At 37.6% G+C, this 19,218-nt stretch overlaps 2 protein-coding genes across 3 annotated transcripts; both read left to right on the top strand.

Annotated features, from left to right (window-relative positions):
• Positions 1 to 1,710: 1,710 nt before the first annotated feature.
• Positions 1,711 to 12,959, top strand: LOC121638477 (cytochrome c1-like). Of its 2 annotated transcripts, none has more exons than XM_041983297.1 (4): positions 1,711 to 1,867; positions 5,764 to 5,864; positions 7,782 to 7,854; positions 11,595 to 12,957. In XM_041983297.1, the coding sequence occupies exons 1-4, from the start codon at positions 1,795 to 1,797 to the stop codon at positions 12,005 to 12,007; spliced, it is 660 nt and encodes a 219-aa protein (XP_041839231.1). In that variant the 5' UTR covers positions 1,711 to 1,794; the 3' UTR covers positions 12,008 to 12,957. The 2 variants fall into 2 exon arrangements, with proteins under 2 accessions (XP_041839231.1, XP_041839232.1); XM_041983298.1 differs by lacking the exon at positions 1,711 to 1,867 and adding an exon at positions 4,971 to 5,078 and having other exon boundaries at positions 11,595 to 12,959.
• An 880-nt stretch (positions 12,960 to 13,839) lies between these two features.
• Positions 13,840 to 18,932, top strand: LOC121638038 (cytochrome c1-like). Its single transcript, XM_041982457.1, has 4 exons — positions 13,840 to 13,852; positions 14,120 to 14,359; positions 14,456 to 15,217; positions 17,682 to 18,932. The coding sequence occupies exons 1-4, from the start codon at positions 13,840 to 13,842 to the stop codon at positions 17,717 to 17,719; spliced, it is 1,053 nt and encodes a 350-aa protein (XP_041838391.1). The 3' UTR covers positions 17,720 to 18,932.
• Positions 18,933 to 19,218: the final 286 nt, after the last annotated feature.

Below are 19,218 nucleotides of genomic sequence, written 5' to 3'. Positions count from 1 at the left end.
ACAATTTTAGCCAGAAAACTTTTTTTTTTGTTAGGCTGTCTGTTTAAATAAACATAGGTAAAGTGTTAAACAGCTGCCTTCCTGATCTCTGCTGTTAATTTGCTGTTAATCTGAGAAGTTATACAATATGTAAAAGTTCATCTTTTTTTTACTGGATTTTTTCTTTGTACATTTCATTTTAGGGTCCTTACTTTTTATGCTCTATGTACTGTGAATGATAAATTATTTGTTTTATTTCCTAATTTGACTTTCAGATAGCTGGTTTACTTGTGGTTCCTACAGTTTCTAAAAGCAGTTTTCGCTGTGTAGAACTAGCTCCCAGTTTGGGTTTGGAGAGCAGAAAAACTCTTTAGTATTTGGGCTTAAACTTTTCTTTTTCATAAAGCTTAAAGTGAGAGCTTGCTGTCTTCTGCAGAGCTGAGTTGCTGGGGGACCTCTTATAATGCACTGAGCCCCTCTCACTTTGCTCTCTATAGTATTACTATGTTCCTTTTTTCTTTCTTTTTATAGCCGGCATCCCTGCTCTGATGTTTTTGTGTTTATTTGTGACTAATCTCTTCTGACCCTAACGCTCCCACCAACAAACCGGGTTAATGAGGAAGTGGTTCCTCTTTGCTGCCACCTGCCACTATGTGCATGCTCAGTGCAAGGGGCTGAATCAAAGTCAATCTTTATGAACTGGTATTAGGGCAGCTGAAGCTCAGGAGGAAGAGCAGTCGTCTGCCAACTGGAAAGTCGGTGGATTGATTCCAGGCTTCCCCTGACTAGATGCCGAAGTGTCCTTGGCAAGACAGTGAACCCACAATGCAACCCGATGTGTCTATCGGGGTATGAATGTGTGTGTGTGAATGGGTGAATGTGACATGTAGTGTGAAGCCCTTTGAGTAGTCAACATAAGTACAGTCCATTTATCATACTACCATTATTGCAAATGTAATGAACTGGATCATAACCAGGGTAAACTGTACTTTACTGAAGTTGTTTACTGTCTATATAAAAGCCTTGAGATTACTTTTGTTGTGAACTGGTATAATATAAATAAACTTAAGCGAACTGAAATAAAATATGCTGTATAATCTGAATAATAGTAAATACTTTGAGTTTGCTGAGTAGATTTTTGAGTGCATTTTCACTTAAAAAAATCATATTGATCTCTTTTGGTATTTTATAAGCTGTCTTCACATTTTAAATTATACATATTTTTAGTTGCAGATTTTATGGTTTAATGGAGCTCTGTATCATATAACGGATGTCTGGATTTTGGCCTCTTTGTGCCCCTGATTGTCAGTCTAGTTTGGGCTTTGTCTCTTCCATCTGTGGCAAATCAGTGCATCCTGATCTGTCTCAGTGTGTATTACACAACCAACATTATTCACTGTCGCCGTGCAGCCGAATGAGGCTATAATCCACTCTAAAAGCAGTCTGACGGATGTCTGATCCCTCTCACATTCACACAGTAGAAAGAAGGCTGATTTTTATGTCTGAATGGGGGGTTATATGGTATAATGCAAAATTCAAAACATTTCTAACATATCAAAAATTAATATTGCAGGGAAGAGTCTAATAAAATGATCCACATCAAATCAAATCTGCTGAATCTTCAATCTTAAATGTGTTGTTTTACATTATCACCTCTAGAGGGCGTGCTGGTGAGCTTCCTTTTGTCTTTGTAAAAGAGGGGGTGTGCTCTTTTCAATCAGTATTGGATTGCAGCTGAGCTCTCCTAATCATTTATCTGTGGGACCGGCTGCAGACGCACGCACTCCTTCACCTGCTGCTGAAAACCGAGCAAACATGTTCTGCAGACGAGCATGGCAGAGAGTCGGGCCGCTGGCAAAGAGGCTTTTCAAGCCAGCATCCAACAACGGTACGGTCAACTATTAACAGTGATATTCCAAGACTTAGTGCCAAGATTGGCAACGAAGTTAATTCCAAGTTAAAACCAACTGAGTTTACATTATGCGGTTAGTTGTTTTGTAAAAAAAAAAAAAAAGTACTTGTTTGTCTTTAAAGTGATATTTTTCTAGATGTTTAGTTTGTTATTTTTCATTAATGTGCATCTAATTATTATTTTTTTAATGGTAATTGTTCCTGAAAGGAGCGCATTTGAGTTTTCCAGTGTGCAAAGTCGCCCTGCAGTTTGTCAGGCAGCCTGACAGAGGAGGTGTGTCCTTGGTTGGGAACACTTAGTTCTCACGTTTGCATCACAGAACATTTCATTCACACAAATTGATTTCAGAGTCTATAAATACAATATAACAAATATTCACCAACTGCATGGATAAGTAATCATTTCAGAGATACTTTGTCAAGTTAACACACTGTCCCCGACCTCATGAGTACAAGCCAATGCAGCCCAGATGGGAAACTGGAATCAGCCAGTTTGGGAATTATGTCAGTTTTTTTTTTTTTTTTTTTTAATGAAATGTGTGATATTAAAAACCAATTTTCTGAGCACAGACTTACTTTGCTGAAGCTTTTGTTTAAAATCCTACTTAGCTTTGAAGTATTGAAGGGTGGATTTAGGCTTGCTCTTCTGCATTTTTAGAACCTTTCCTCACACATGCATGCTTACATGAATCATCTTTTTACTTTTGAATCTGAGCATGTGGAATTCAACCTGAGGCCAAGCTGCTGGTTTAATTTCCTGTTGAGAAACGCAACTAACAAGATCGGTTATTGTGCGCTTGGAGAGTAGAGATGGATGCTGCAGGCTGCATCACTGTGGCCTGTAGGCCTCACGATTTCTCGTTCTTCAGGTTTGCATGTTCTTGGCAAGCACATGGTGGGGCAGGACAGTAGTGGGAGGGGAAGGGTGTTAATATGTTAGCCCACCATGCTCTCACATGTGTCACTTCCATCATAGCAATCCTTTGTGTGTTGTTGTCTTACGTGTGTCCATTTTTGCAGCTTGAACCTGGCATCAGGGATTATCTGATTACCTGTATAAATAACCTGTAGCCTACAGGACTTGGCCTTGGCCCTGCATGGTGCTGCTGTGTCATGGGTATTAAAGGAGGGAAGCTAGACAGCTAGACCGACTCAGCATCCACAACAGGACAAACCTTGACTTCTTTTTGTTCAGATTTATTCGTGTGTCAGTTGTACTTCTGTGGTGCTACATTGACCATAAATACTCTGTACAGTTCTGTATAATGAATGAAGAACTTACAGAGGTGCAGTATGAATTGACTTAAATAAAAGGTGTTGCTGGTACCGCTGTACTGTAAAGGTAGCTAGAGTTAGCTTAGCATAAAGACTGGAGAAGGAAAAGGTGACCCTGGCACTGTTCCCATTTTTCTCACCTTATTTAAAGTGGCTTCTAAAACTCAAAATTTAACATTTGCATCCAGGCAGTTACTGGAGATGTTAGCTGCCTTGACAACTGCTGTCAACTTCTCTTGGTCTACGATTGTCAGTGTGTACATTCACATATAAATTCCAGCTATTTGCTGCCTTCCACTGAACCCAAAATTTTATAGTATTGTTTTTTTTTTTTTTTATCTGCATGTAATATGTTCTGTTCATTTTTCCACCTTTTGTTATAAAGCAGTATTCGATTGAGTCAACATTGCTGCCCCCTTCACTAAAATAGTATTTGCACCCATCCAAAACATGACAAGTGACTGGGTTCTACAAGTAGCCCAAACACGAATATAATAAACAAGCATGGAAATATAAGAATATTCATGTGCATGTGAATATTAACATTGCCTCAACAAGGAAGCCACCTCTAAACATAAGCTAAACTAAGTCCTGGTAGTCAACATATCAGTGAATATGTTGTTTTAAGCATCTGCTGTCATGACAACATACATGCTTCCAAAAATTTAAAAGAACAGTTTTATGCCCCACTTTCCCAAATTACTCAATAACCCCTGAAGCACATTAGCATTAGCAAACACTTGGACACACAGCAAGTCAAGGTAACAGTACTGCAGCCACAAGTCTTCCTGATAAGTCTTATCCTCAGCTTTTCAGGTTGCTTTTGGATGGCAAATGAGCTATAAGTTATTTGCATATTTAGCTCTTAAAAGTGGCATCATGAAATAAGTTGTTCCTTTACACTTGATAACGTTCACCAACCTTTAGCTCTACTTTGGTAGCAACTGTTGAAGCATATATTTGACTACTTTTTCTGATGTTTGACTAACGCTAAAGCGATGAAAGTCATTTTAATTTTAATGGTGAAGCTGTTCAGGTGTTTTTTTTTTTTTTTTTCCACTGTGCATTTTTCTTCACATTGTTAGACTGATTAGGGCTTTAATTTCATGTAGCTGGCTTTAAAATAATATCTTGTTTTGCCGAAATATACAAATCGTGCAACAAATAAAGGGAAATATAGTCTTGAAAATATGAAGATGAGCAGTTTTATTTCACTTTTGTATTTCTGTATTTGCTTTTTTAAAGTAACTTGGCATGTGAATAGCTCTTTTTCCCTTATTGTTTTAAAACATTTTATTTTACACTATGCATATTTTATCAGAAAAAAAAAATTCTAATATATTTAGAAAAACTGAAGAGAATTTTGTTAATCTTCATGTTTCTGTTTAGTCTACTTTTTTACCACTAGCTCCTGCTATGACTCGGCTATGAGCACAAGTTATTTCTTCTTTATGAAGTGAATGTTGTTACAGGCCTAAATTAAGTTTTGTTCTGCCCCACTTTGAAGTTCAGTGGGAAACTAATATATATTTTTATTTATTGGTCTTTGTATTTTCACATTTTGTGTATTTATTTGCTCCTTTGCACACATGGCATTTCATACGTTTTTTTTTTTTTTTTGGTATCTTTTTAGCATCTGTAACTTGTCTGATAAAGGTTGTTCCAATCTAAGCTTCACAAACCCAACCAATCATCAGCTTTTATGCATTTATTTTTCCATGTACTGTAAAGTGTGTGTGTGGAAAAATGACAGGAAATGCTCTGATTTGCCTGAACACACGTGAAACCAAAAAAGCAGGTCGTGTTGTACATTTTGTTCTTTCACCGTTTCAGACAACCTTCTCGCCTTGCAGGAAAAACATGTGTATGTGCTTGCACAGAGGCGTAAATAGTGCTTAACATATCGTCTTCAGGTAACTCTGTGCACGTGCTTTTTGTGTTTGCCCTGGGTGTGATTTAGGAAGAGATTAGACCGCTACAGCGTCGGGGGACGAAGGGTGGTTTTATTTATGGTCGTCTTCCTGCATGCACTGCTGACAATCCCTTTAAAAATTAGCAGATCTTTTCATCACATTTTCCCCACAACAAACGACTCCAAAGAAGTCCTGAGAAGAATTATTTTTAATCCTGATGTGTTTAAGGATTCGTTTTAAGCAAATTAAAGCCCATGTAATTATTTTGAAGCTGTTTTTGATGCAAATCTGAGATCTCAGGCAGGAAGTGTTTGTGTTTGTGTTGTGGGGATTTAATTTAAGGGACGGTTCAGTGTTTAGCTTGGCTGCTGCTAAATCTTTCCATCTCCTCTGCTACAAATGACCACAGCCGTGTTGCGTAACAGGATTAAAGGATGGAGACATGTTGTTACTGTCAGAATGCACCGTCCTTTGTTTTAAGTTGACCTTTAGGATGAAGTGACATTTAAAATGTTTTTGACTTGCATGTATTAATGGCCAGTAAGTGGTTTGAAAGTACATAAAATGTGCTTCTGTGCACTTTTCTAATGTACATTTATATAAATGTAAACCTCTGTGGTGTGTATCAATTTATTCTGTTCAGCTTTCCAAACTAATTCTGTAACTCTGCTCTTGTGTTCATCAGCCACTCCGGTGCGACACATGGCCTTCGGCGTTCCTGGAGGTTCCACCAACATGACATACATTGTTTTGTGTGGAGGAGGCCTCACTGCTGCAGTCGTCTATGTGAGTAGCCTTTCAATTTTAGTCAATTCCTAAAATGAGGTTTTTAGTTATGTGGTCTTCTCCTACTTGTTCTTACTCTCAAATGTAAGTCACTTTGGATAAAACCATCTGCTAAATGACTTTAGAATAGAATACACATGCTTAATTAAACATTTATTTAAAGAGTTGCATGAGCAGGACTTTTTTTCGACATAATAAATCGCATTAAAATGACTTTCATGTAACAATGGATTTTAAATGTCTGTTTTTGTAACCGAGTTTGATTTTTATTGCTGTAAATATTGACATTATTTATTGTATTTAACGATCCTATTTGAAAAAGGCTCATGTACTGTGTCGTATTTAGATGGGTAGTCTTGCAAGAAAAATGCAGGATCGTGTCTCTTAGATTTCCAAGCACTTGTAAGTCAATACCAGATGAAAACATACTGTAAATGTTAGCTCAGATTTAACTAATGTTGTAAAAGAACACCCCACATGGTATTACTATAAACACGCAATCATTACTGCACTCCCATCTTTTTTTGTTTTAACAGGAAATTTTGTTATGGTTAGATCTTACATTTCCATCCATTTCATTTGTGCTCACAAACACTTTTAATTTACTTGAATTCCAATTAATCAGTTTTACCTGGTGACTGGATGTCAGAAATCTGTCCGGAACGACGTCTAAAAGAGCCCAGTTTAACAAGCCAGCAGTTTTTGGGTGACGGCAAATTTCATGTCTGGCTCTTCACATCAGAGCTGCTCAAACATGTTCTGGTTTAAAAGCCTTGCTTACAACACAAGTCTTTACACTGTTCATCTGGACACTTATTTTAACTTTTTATTCTGGTTTGGTATTTAAATTGTTTTTATTTTATCATTTTATGTTTAAGGTGCTATAATGGATAAACTTGAGCTTATTGAACAAGCTGATTTGCCCTGTTAAAATCTTTTATTACCAAAATCGCTCGTCAGTCAGCTTAAACATTTGTTAAACAGAGTAAAGGAGTATTTGTACAGAAAGTGGTGGGTGACGGCTGTGGCGCGGAAACTGAAACAGACCGTTTTACCACGTTACGTTTCTGGAGTGATGGTGATCAGTAGGTGTTTTCTATCAAATGACATTCTGTCTCTTCATGATTCCAGAAGGAAGGGAGGGTGGTGAGACAGCACATGAGCAGGTTGTGGATGATTTTGTAAGCTGGTGTGATGACTCTTTCCTCTAAATATGTGTCTAAAACCAAAGTTATGGTCATCGATTTTAGAACGTCTCCACGAAACACCCCCATCTACTTTTACTAAAGCAGCTGCCATCGCGAAGGTGGAGATCTATAAATATTTGGGTGTGGTTCTTGACACAAATTGTTTTAAGCCTCACATTGATGTCACCTCCAAAGGTTCAAAAGAGGCTATTCTTTTAAAGGAACATGAGATCTTTTAATGTTTGCACCGAAATGTTGTCATTCATTCATTCTTTTATATAAAAGTGTAATTATTGAATCAGTTTTATTTTTTTGTATTGCTTGGTTCGGGAGTTTAAATCTGGCCAATAAGAACCATTTGGGTTGTTTCAGTGAAAACTGCTGCAAAGTTTCTGGGTCCCAGCAATTGATTGGAAATTGGTAAGATTTTAAGAACAAAAACGACTTCCATTTAAAACATCCAAAGTGTTGCAGTGACCCAGTAAGTGTGTGTATTGTGCAGTGTGATGTCTGCTGGTGTGAACTGGGAGCCAGTCAACATTCAGCCTGAACTCCAGCTGCAGTCACTGTAGACGGACCTGTTCTGTTTGCAGTCACTGTCTCAGCTGTGTTGCTTCATGATGGAGAAAATATCAGTGTGAGGAGGGCTTTTGTAAAACTGCTACGTTTTGTACTGTTATCATAAAATGTGTGGTGAAATTTAAAGGGATATCTTTCCTCTTTCTCTCAGGCGTACAAAACGGTCAATGGTGATAGTGAGCGTTATGAGGACAGACTCGCCAACATGGGCTCTAAGGCAAAAGGTCAGTTGCTCATAAACACACACACACACTTTCTAGGACATACATTTGTGCAACTCATATTAATATAACAGTTTCAGGTATGTTTACCATATTCATTTTAGTCAAGCATGTTAGCATTCGCTAGTTGGTGCTAACAGCTAATTTTGGAAGAAAATGTTGCTGACTTAAATATAGAGCTACATAAGTTTAATCACCTCAAATACTGAATGACATGACATTCTTTGAGGATTTATTTATACAGCAAAGTCAAAGGTGAGCATCAGTTTTCCCCAAAGGTTTTATATATTTTTTTTCCTGCAAAATAATAGGTTGACTTATTTAGACACTTCTAAATAAGTGTAATGTCACATTTGATTCAGAATCATATTGTATCATATGGAAGAAGATTCAAAGCAGTTCTGAAATGAGATGATGGGTAACGCTCTCTGTATCTGCTTCATTTGAAGCTCTTTTTAAACGTGCAACATGAGGAAAAAACATGAAATCCTGTATCTTGGAGGATGTTCTTAGCTGTTTCTTACTTTGTAAACATTTAAAAATGTAATATGTAATTAATGGCAATGTATTTTTTCATATTTTCAGAGGAAATGTTTGTGGAATGAGCTTATATTTACAGGTCCATAAAATATCGGTCTGTAAACTGGTCTGCAGTTAGTGCTGGCAGACTTGAAAACAAACCTGGAAACAAAAGAGCAGCGAGCAGAAACAATCCTACTGAAAATTTGAGGGTGAAATCAAGTGGAAGAAAGAAAAGGTTTATTAAAAAGTCCAGTCTTGTAAAGCTGCTCTGTCATCTTCTACAGGAAGTTGGAGCCTGATAGAGGGAGGTTGTTTTAAATGCCTGTAATGATTCAAGTAGACAAGTCAAAGGGATTATAGCAAAAAATGATTTTTGTTTGATTATTTCTTAATGACATCTGATGCCATCATTAAGTACATAATTAGAGTTTTTTAGTTTTTTTTTTTTTTTTTTTTTTTTACAAATTCATAAATATTTGGCATTCATATACAGTTGTTTTGTCAAACCTATTCTATTTCATTTAACTGATTTATTTTTCAGTAATGCCCATGTGACCGCACGTTTAGATTTGTGGCATGTAAATGTAATTAGCTTACAGTTTGTCGTGGGGAAACACCAGGTTCTCCTTCCAATATGATGCTGAATCCTTCGGTTGCCGTCAGGTTAAGTACAAGCAGTGCACGTGTGAAAAGGGCTTAAGAATCGGCATGCAGAGAATCACTGCAGCGAGAGAGAAAACAGGAGATCTGCATGTCTTTCATAGCAAATTCTTGCTGCACCACCAGATATCAGCCACGGTAGAATGATCACCCTCAATAGCTTCATCATGCCTGTCTGTTTGGATTTGCGTCTGCAAATTGTTTGTCTAGTCAAGCTGGAGAGATTGTGGCTGGGCGCCCAGGGCAGCCAACTCGTCTGTGATGTGGATGTGCACAACAGTGACGGAGACTGCACCACATGAATCTGAAATTATTCTAAGGATACAAATGAGAAGGAAAGAAGTCTTCATTAGAGTAATTGTTGGCGGGATTAGTCAGGGTTCACGTCCCATTCTGGGATTTGTTGAAATTGTCACTGATGTGAAACTTGATAATAAACCACTTCTATATCAGGAAACTTACATTAAAAACTTACTGAAAGCAGTACTTTTGCAGCCATGGTGTATATCTGGTTATTGACTGTATTTGATACCTATTTCAGATTAATGAATTTGAGATTAAAGCCATATAAAAGACAACTGAGTATTCTTCGGTTAATTATCAGTCAGTAAGTGACAACTTACTGAGGTCAACAGTTTTATTTCTGTCTCTGTTGATTAGCCTTCACTTATGTTGACAGCTGTTGACCCCACAAAACCTGCTGACGTAAATCTTAAACAGTTTCTAATTCTCAGATGACGGCTCTTGTATTGATGAGCTGGTTTATGGGAGGTAGTTGTTGAAAGATGTCCGTATGATGTCATCACTGCATCTTAACACAAGTTGGCAACATAAGTGGTCGATGGATGGAAGTTTCTTTTTAAGGTCAATGCTCTTCCATCTCAATCTTGTGATTGTAACAAACCCAACAAGATCTTTTCGATGTCATGTAGCGATGCAAGAAGAAACACTGGAAATTTGCTAAAAATGCTAAAAAAACATTCCATTAAATGGTTAATTAATGGTACAGTTCATTTTAGTCTATATGGCACATCTTAACATTTATTCTAAAGTTAGAATAACAGAATTAAATCTAGATAATTCTGACAGATCCATGTGGCTTTACTGAGACGCCTTCTCCCTCCATTAATAAGATTTGCTATTCTCTCTTTTCTTGTCCTCACTTCCAGATAACTTATGCAACAGCAATAAAAAAAAGAAACTGACCCAATATCATGAATTGTCTGTTAATTCATCAGATAAATAGACACCAACCTCAGGCCACAGCACTGATGGCTTCAACCTGCTTATCATAGGAATCATCTGTATTAGATAAAGAAAAATAATAATAATAATAATAATAATAATAATAATTATAATAATAAAAATAATTTAGTATTTATTATAAATAAAAAAAATCAAGAGTTTTGTCCATTTGCCTTTTCGACACCATGTCTGCAGCAGATGTGGCGATGCTATGTAACACCACTGAAATGGCATCAGTTCTATTCAACAGATTTATATGTTCGAAACCAATAAAAATTTAGAAGGCTGTTATTTGAAATCATTGACCCTATAATTTGTTAATTAGTGTCTCCCCTGCAGCCGTGTGCATTCATTTACTGGCTCAATAAAATAATTGGCTAATATTGTTAAAGTCTGAAAATGGTCAATTTATTTTATCATACAGCTAATATCACAAACTGGGTGAAAGGGTTGGTTGCTTATTTTAAAAGGAGTATAACAAATGGCTTGTAGCCCAATCCTAATCTCCATCACTAAAGTCTAATCATTAAACCCTCTGAGATTTAACCCAACCTCACAGCTGTCGTGCTTTAATGAGAAACTTCGAGGGATTTAAATATGAAAAATAACAGCAGGAAAGGTTGCCTGTAAACACCTCCACTACATATTTAACGCTATTGCACAATAGTTTTTCTTTTTCTAATATTTATATACAATATACTGTTTTTTTTTTTTTTTTTAACTAAGTCATGATAGCCATAAGAGAATAAATCTCTATAAATATCTTTTCAAATGCAGACATTTGAAAGTGTGAACTCTATAAAACTGTTCTAATCTACCAGAATGAGATGCTGTCACTTGCAGATAAATTGTCATGATTACTTTGTTCTTTTTCTTTTCTGTTTTACCAATTTGGCTGTGGACTACTTTAAAGTCAGCAAATTTGCATGCTGATACCCAACCTTTTGGGTCAGTTATGATTGACAGTTGATCAGCTATCAAAGCACCCAGCAGTGCGTGCCTCAAAGCCTTGAATAGAAATTTGGAATGGGACAAGATCCAAAACAATGCCATGGCATAATGTTATGCATTTCTAAATGTATTTGTTCCAATTTTCCAGAAAGCTTCAGTTGCATAGAACTTAGTTTGCATGTAGACAAAGGTCAAAACATGCACAAGGTGTGTTTTTTTCATGTTTAGGATTATGTTTGTGAAACATTTGAGATGTCACACCATCAAAAGATATGTCTGTAGCTGTAAAAACTAAAACACACACAAAAATAACCAGAGTGGGCCTATAAATTTATGCATTTTGTTTCCATCCTCTTAATCTACAGCTCCAGCTGAGGCTGAACCAGTGGCAGAAGTTCCTGCAGCTGAACCCGCTCCAGTAGAAGAGGAGGCCGTGCCAACCGCTGAAGTAGTCGAGTTTGTTCCTGCAGAACCAGTGGCAGAGGTCTCAGTCGAACCTGCCGCTGAGGCTGCACCTGAAGAAGCAGTCTTCCTGGCGTCTGAGGTTACTGAAGTGGCTACTGAAGCTGCAGCTGAGCCTGCGGCCACTGAGGAAGCCGCTCCCCCTGTGGTGGAAGAAGCGGCTTCTGAAGCTGCTGCAGAAGTCGCTGTCGCCGTGGAGACGCCAGCCGAGGTTCCTGCAGCAGAGAGCGCTGGTACGGCAGCAGTAGATGAAGCAGAGACTGTCCCTGCAGCCCCTGAGGCTGAGGCTGCCCCTGCTGCAGAGGTGGCAGCATAAAGCTGTGATGGCTCGATAGTTGACCCAGAAAAAAGGGCTAGAAGTTCGATGTGTTGTGTCCCTATTCCCTTGCCTCAGGAAAAATGAGTCATGAATCCCCCCCCTCCCTTTTTTTAAAAAAGGGTAAGCGGCAGCAGGATTTGATAAGCAGTTTATAAAAATTCATTAAGGGTTCATCGGTCCAGTTTTCAAGGTTCTTCCTTCCCTTTCCTGATCATTCAGATCCAAGTAGCATCTGGCATTAATCCTTGACATGGGATTCAGTTTCAAATGCAGTTTATAAAATGTTTAGTCATACCCACACCATACCAAATCCAAACTATGGTTTGCCTACAGAAAAGGGATTAGTGTTGACCAAGGCGATAAGGGATAGAACCAAGTTGCTAACTATTTCTGTTGAGAAAGATATTTTAAGTGGCCTTAAAACAGGACCATAATGCAAGTTGTTCCTTAAGCTGTCTAAAACCTTCAGTTGTGAACTAGTGCAGGAGATTTCTGATGTTCAGCCTTGTTTCTCAGTATTTACTGTCTCACTGTGAAGTGACCTAAATCCAGTTTTCTGTTCTAGACTACAGCTTTTATAATCTTGTTTTCACACTATTATCAGTAAGACGTGAAAATATTTGTAGTTTTTTTTTTCTTTTTTTTTTTTTTTCTTTTTTTTTTTGGGATGTTCAGTTTCATTTTCCTTTGCACACTCCAATGTTTCCCTAATCTGCATTTGATTAACAGCGACGCCAACCTTCCCTCATTTAATTTATCCACTTTCAAGCCATTTTTCTTTGGTACGTGTTGGATGCTGCTGAGGCTTTTATTACTGTGTAACTTTCATCTTTCAGTGGCATGACCTCAACAAGAAACGTATCTGTTTGGGCATTAAATGTTATGAATAACACAAAGGATTAAAAGAACTGAACATCAGTAGATGATGATGATGATGATAATAATAAAGAAATTTGAATTGTTTCAATAAAGATGAAGTTCTGATGGTCCATTAGTTTTTTTTTTTTTTTTTTTTTGTTTTTTTTTTGTTTTTTTTTTCTTGGCTTTATTCAAACTATCACCTTTTTATATTTTTTTCCTAAGTTATAAAACAGAATTCAGGTCTGATTTGTGCCCTGGTATAGCTGCTTCTGCTTGTTCCTACTGTAAAATGTAGTTAATTGTAAAATACACCCACCCTCTGTTTAACAAACAAAATAGCTGCTTCTCCTCGCTGTCATGTTCATGCTCCTGTCAAGCTTCAGCTGACAGCCAATGAATTTTCCATCTTTAATACAAATTTCTGAAGAAAACAAACTTGATTGTGAAATTAAAATATTAAGATTTAATTTGGACAGCATTTCATCATATTGTGGTCACACAACCAGATGAGGTGTTTAGATTTTATTCATCACCCTCTCAAGGGAAGAAGCTGCACTAAGGTCTTGTTAGTATTGTAAACCACCACAAAGTTTATCTGATCGTCTGTCCTGATGGAAGTGGCTTCTTCCACATGACAAATGACGGTCTAACACCCAGATGTGAACCCCCTTGACGCTTGCTGCAAATTTGTGACGCAACACTTTAAATTTTTTCATAATTTTTAATTTTCTTTATTAATTTACATGTTTAATATTTGATTTTTTTTTATTTTCATATGAAGGTAAATATTCAGGCTTTAAGACGTAAACCCACTGCTCTCTTAATGAAGACACTGAAAAGGAACTTTTGGAAGAATGTTGTTTCATTCCTCCAGAGCAAATAGAATGATGCTGTGAAGCATTTCTTTCCCGAAAAAATGTTAATGGATCGGCTGGATTTTTTAGAAAAGTAACCTCGGCACAAGGAGCATGAACTGGGCAGGTAGACTCCTGTAGCACGCTTGAAGTTGTGACTGTAGACTGTCCAGTGATAGATGCCTGTTTAAGGTAAGTTTCTGTATTTTAATTTTTTAAGAAAAAATATGCATGTACAGAAGCATAAACTAGCACAGGAGGGGTTTTTATCCCAGATGGAATTTGGTGTAGCTTAATGCTTAAAGTAAATATTGGTCATCTATTTATTTTAACATGTTTCTGTATGAAAAAAACTGACCATTGCTTCTGTTCTTCATCCCCCCATCTATATCAGATCTGCTAGCAGCTGTGAAGCTCTTGGCCAGTTCAGTAGTCGAGATTGCTGCTGCCTCTGTTGGTGAGGAGAATCTGGTGAAAGCGGAGCACCAGATAGAAACTGATGGGCAGGTACTGGACCCCTTGCCAGGTGTCCTTGAGCCAACCGAGGAGATTGGTGGAAAGGACACATCTGAAGAGGCAGCTGGTACAAGCAAAAAGGAGTTGTCTACAGAGGACGAAGAAGTGGCTGCAGAACGTGTGCAAACTGTAGCTGCTGAAGTGATTGCAGAGGTTGCTGTAATTCTCCCTCTTGCAGCACAGGAGGAGGAAGCAGCTTCATCTTCTGCTGCAGCACAGGAGGAGGAAGCAGCTTCATCTGCTGCAGCACAGGAGGACGTAGCTGCAGCTTCTCCTGCAGCACAGGAGGACGTAGCTGCAACTTCTCCTGCAGCACAGGAGGACGTAGCTGCAGCTTCTCCTGCAGCACAGGAGGACGTAGCTGCAACTTCTCCTGTAGCACAGCTGGAGGATGTAGCTGCAACTTCTCCTGCAGCACAGCTGGAGGATGTAGCTGCAACTTCTCCTGCAGCACAGCTGGAGGATGTAGCTGCAACTTCTCCTGCAGCACAGCTGGAGGATGTAGCTGCACCTCCTCCTGAGGAAACCCTCATAATAGAAGAGGTGGATGCTGAAGATGAAGCTTCTCCTGAGGAGGCTGCCTCCACCACTGAAGATTCTCCTCCTACTGAGGAAGCTGCACCTGCTGAGGAGGTCACTGTTGCTGCTGAAGCTACTCCAGTGGCAGAGACTTCCCCAGAGGAGATCACACCTGCAGGAGAGACACCAGCAGTTGAACCTTCAGCAGAGGAGACCATTGAAGCAGTTACTGGTATGACTCAGCTGGCAGCAGCCTCTACTGGGCCAGAACTAGAAGTTCTTTTACCTGCAGAACTGGGATCTACACCGGAAGCTCCAGTGCACAAGGCAGAACATTGCCACTCCTGCCACTCTGCTCCATCAACAAGAGAGGAGGTGGCGCCACCTGCTGCTATGGGAGAAGATGTGGCTGCTACACATGAAATCAAGGAGGAGGCATCAGGGGTAGAGGAACAAAGTAAGGACAATCAGCCATCTTTTATGTTGCATAAAATAGTAAATTTTTTCCCATTGTTAAGTCTTAGCACACATGTTTAAGTGCTAAATAAATGTATTCAGGACTTTACACTAGTCATCCAATCAGAAATGCACTGGCTCAGTTAAAACTTTTACTTGAATTAATCTCCAAAAGTTTTTCTGCTGCTTTCCATATATATATTTCTGTTAATCAGTGTGGTCCCCACAAGTTTTTAACTCAAACAAGTCTGAAAACTGAAATACAGATAATTTAGAGTTCGCTCAAACAGGCAACTGTGAACACAAAAACTGGTTGAGCATTTTGGTTAAGAAATGGGACTAAATTTTATACTTTACAGCAAGACCCTTCATGTTTTCAAAGTTGTTGTTTTTTCTGTCCCCTTCTCCAAAACATATTTACATTGTCTTTTAGCAGATGTTCTCATACAAAGCGACTTAATAACAGTGCAAGCGTCAATGCAGTAACAAACTTTGGCATAAGTGCTAAATCTGTTTAAAAAAGTGCAAGTGGAGCATATAAAGAAGTGCAAAGTGTGAGTCAGTGTTGTTATGGACATAAAACTAATTACAAACCCCATTTCCAGAAACTTTAAGCTTACTAATATGCAATATAAACTTAAATTACTCTTTGTTTAAAACAGACATTAGTCCAAAGAAATTAAAGTTGCATTACAGTCGTCCTGTCCACTGTGTTAACATTGTCCTTGTTAATACATGTTTAAATAATTTAGGAACTGGTATAAATCATTGCTGGTTTTCAGAGGACTTTGTCCCTTAGATGTAGCTTCTTGCTAAAGCCAAGATTTCTATGGTTGTCTGACTCTCCTCTTCATGATGTTCCATACATTTTCAAAAGGAGACAGTCTCTGTGTGTATAAAGCCAAGTTGTAATATTTCCAGAATGAGGCCTGGCCTTGTCCTGCTGATGTAAGCGTTGAGCTCCCAAGTGGTAGGATATGTATGTCAAAAATTCTAACACCCCCTTTGCATCAATGGTACCTTTCACAAAATTAAATCAGCCATGGAAACTGATGCACATCCATGTTACCATAGAGACTGACTCGTTTAGCTCTCTGTGATAACAGCCTGAATGTCATTTATCTTCTTAAGCATACAGAATGAAATACCAGCAGCTATAACATGGACTCATCCGACCACAGAACACTGTCCACTGTCTTTCTGTCCATCTGAGATGAGCTGGTGTCCAGAGAACTCGGTGGTATTTATGCAGTTATGGCTTTCTCCTTGTGTAATATAGTTTGAACTTACATTTCTGGGTACAGCCAGATTTTGTTGTGTAAAAATCATCATCTGAGGTACTCTGGAACCCATGTGGCTATACGGATTATGGTGGCGTTACAAATATTCGTGCAGTGCTGTTTGAGGCCTTAAAGGTTATCCTAAAGTGGTTTCTGTTTTGGCCTTTACACACAGAGATGTCATGAGACTTTTCACAATATTTTGATTTTTTTTTTTAACAATCTTGCACCAAGATTTTTTTTTAACTAACTGTAAATGCTATGATTGGTACAAAGCTGCGTGACCTATTTATACTTGGAAAACTTAAGCCTTTTTTGGTGGCCACTTTTATATCCAACGCTGGCACCTTCACCTGTCATCTGCTGATACTTTAACTTTACAGAAATATTCACATTTTTTGTCTTTCTTTGTCTGTAACTTAGGACATTGAAAATTATTTCTTTGGACTTGCACCAGATTAACAAGTTTACAGATTGAAGATTTAAGTATTGCATTTTAGAAAACTTCCTAAACCCCCTTAAAATTGTGTGTGTATAACTTAAAAAAAATGTATTATTGTCTTCATACACTACATCATGACTTTTTAAGCTTTCTGATTAGCAGGAGGTGTATTTTTTTATTTATTTTTTTAACTGGTTTGGTAAGTATAATGTGCAGCCTTGAGATTTTTTGGGCCATGTCAAGGAGTGTTTTCACATTTCTATTTTAAAAATATTTAAATAAAGGAGCATGCTTTGGCAAGACTAATTTATCATTTTACTACTGTTTATTTCTCCCCTTAAGCAAACAAACATAAAAATGTGTTTCTTGTTTTTGGCTCTGACCAGATGTGTGTCTGCATATATCCACAGAGCCAAAGCTGTCTAACTGGACTGTAAAAAGCTGCTCAGTGATGTAATAGTACAGTTAAGAAGGTAAACACATAGAACTGGAGATAGTAGAATGGACATCTACAAAGTGAATATTATAAATATTCACATGTTGTAGATACTCAGAGCTTGGTGAGGTCTGCATGATTCATTAACCTTATGCCGCTATTCTCTGCTCTTTTTAAATTTTACTTTTCCTACATAGAGGCTGCATAGATATATAGCAAATGTCCATTCTACTTCCAGAATAATAACGATTCCCCTCCCGTGATTGTGCTCTTTCTCATAAATTCATGCTGTTCTTGTTTGTTGCAGCCACAGAGAGAATGGCGGTGGTGACAGCCCAGTCGTGACAGAGAGAGTGCCTTCCACAACACTCACCAAGCTCTCACTCAAGCCGAGTGGACAGATGACAAAAATAAGACAAGAAGCAGTCACATGTTTGACTAATGTGTTATCTGTTAGCAGGTGTTACATGACTTTGATGTCTCTTGTCCTCTAGATGTCACTGTTACAAACTCATTTATGATCAACTGAAGTTTCAACTTACTGGGCAGCGGAAGTGGGTTTAAAATGCAAAACTTTGATAGACTGCAAACTATTAATATGATTTATCTGCTAATGTCAGCTGACATACGAGCCTACAAGTAGTGTTGCTTTCCCCATAATGCACTTATGCACCTGCAAACATGACTACCTTGAGATATTAAAACTTATATAACACCTCAATTGACATTATTTGACAGTGATGGATTCCTAGGGAAAATGATGACACCTAAATACAAGAAAGCTTTGGAAAATTTTTACCCCATATTTATTTTCCATATTTAGATTTGTATATTTCTATATTAAAACAAAAAATGGTCAAATCAATAAAATGCACGTATTTACCTTACAAGATTTCACTTTAATAGAAAGGCTTTAAGCTGTTTAATATTGTAAAGAAAAAGGCTATTCATATGCAGAAGAAATATATATTGATACAGTGAGTTTAAGTTTATATCTTGGTGCCATTAAATGATAAATGCACACAGAGTACACGCAGAGTAACGAAAGATCCAATAAATTGTAAATAATTTTATAAAGTGGTAAAAGTACACCTGACAGTTCTCCCAGTCGACAGATCTAAACACAGACATTATTTTAGGGGAATGTATATGATTGACACAGTCTGTCATTTATGTTTTAATTATCTGGGCACATTAAATGAACCATATTGTCCATAAGTCTTAAAATTGGGTCAATACAGCCTCAGTATAAACAAAACATGACATGGTACTCTGTCATAATCCATTTAAGATTTAAACCAAGATGCATAAGTAAAGCTGTGGGTGAAAAGGTTATGGATATAGATGGATGCTTTGTTGTCAAATAGAAGCTGAGTACTGAATAAATGATGAGCATTACATAAGAATATATCAGTTTGTTAAATGGCTAAGGAAATAACTTATGTTGTCATAATCTGTTCACATGCCAAATAAAGTGGTGGTTGAACTAATTGTTCCTCTGCTTTTCATCATCGGCAACATCTGTGATTGGTGTGAGAAGTGATCAAAACCTTTTTCCTCAGGGAAAGTATCAATGTTTAAGTCAATCATGAAAATACCTAACTCTAAATAGACTATTAGATAGTATTAAAAGCAATTTATAGTTAAAGTTACAGTGGGGGAGATGGGGTTATTTTGCCCTTAGAGCTTCTAGCTCAAACATAATGCCCACAATAATTGGCAAACATAAGTAAGTAAATAAATAAATAGGTTGTGGAGCAGAACAGTGTATGTTTGTCAATAAATAAAAACAGTTTTATAAAAATGGATCCATTTTTATTTTTGTTGTGCTCGTGTTTATCGTG

This window comes from Melanotaenia boesemani, chromosome 4 (assembly GCF_017639745.1).
Source record: "Melanotaenia boesemani isolate fMelBoe1 chromosome 4, fMelBoe1.pri, whole genome shotgun sequence".
NCBI lineage: Eukaryota > Metazoa > Chordata > Actinopteri > Atheriniformes > Melanotaeniidae > Melanotaenia > Melanotaenia boesemani.
This window is presented reverse-complemented; position numbering and strand designations above follow the sequence as displayed.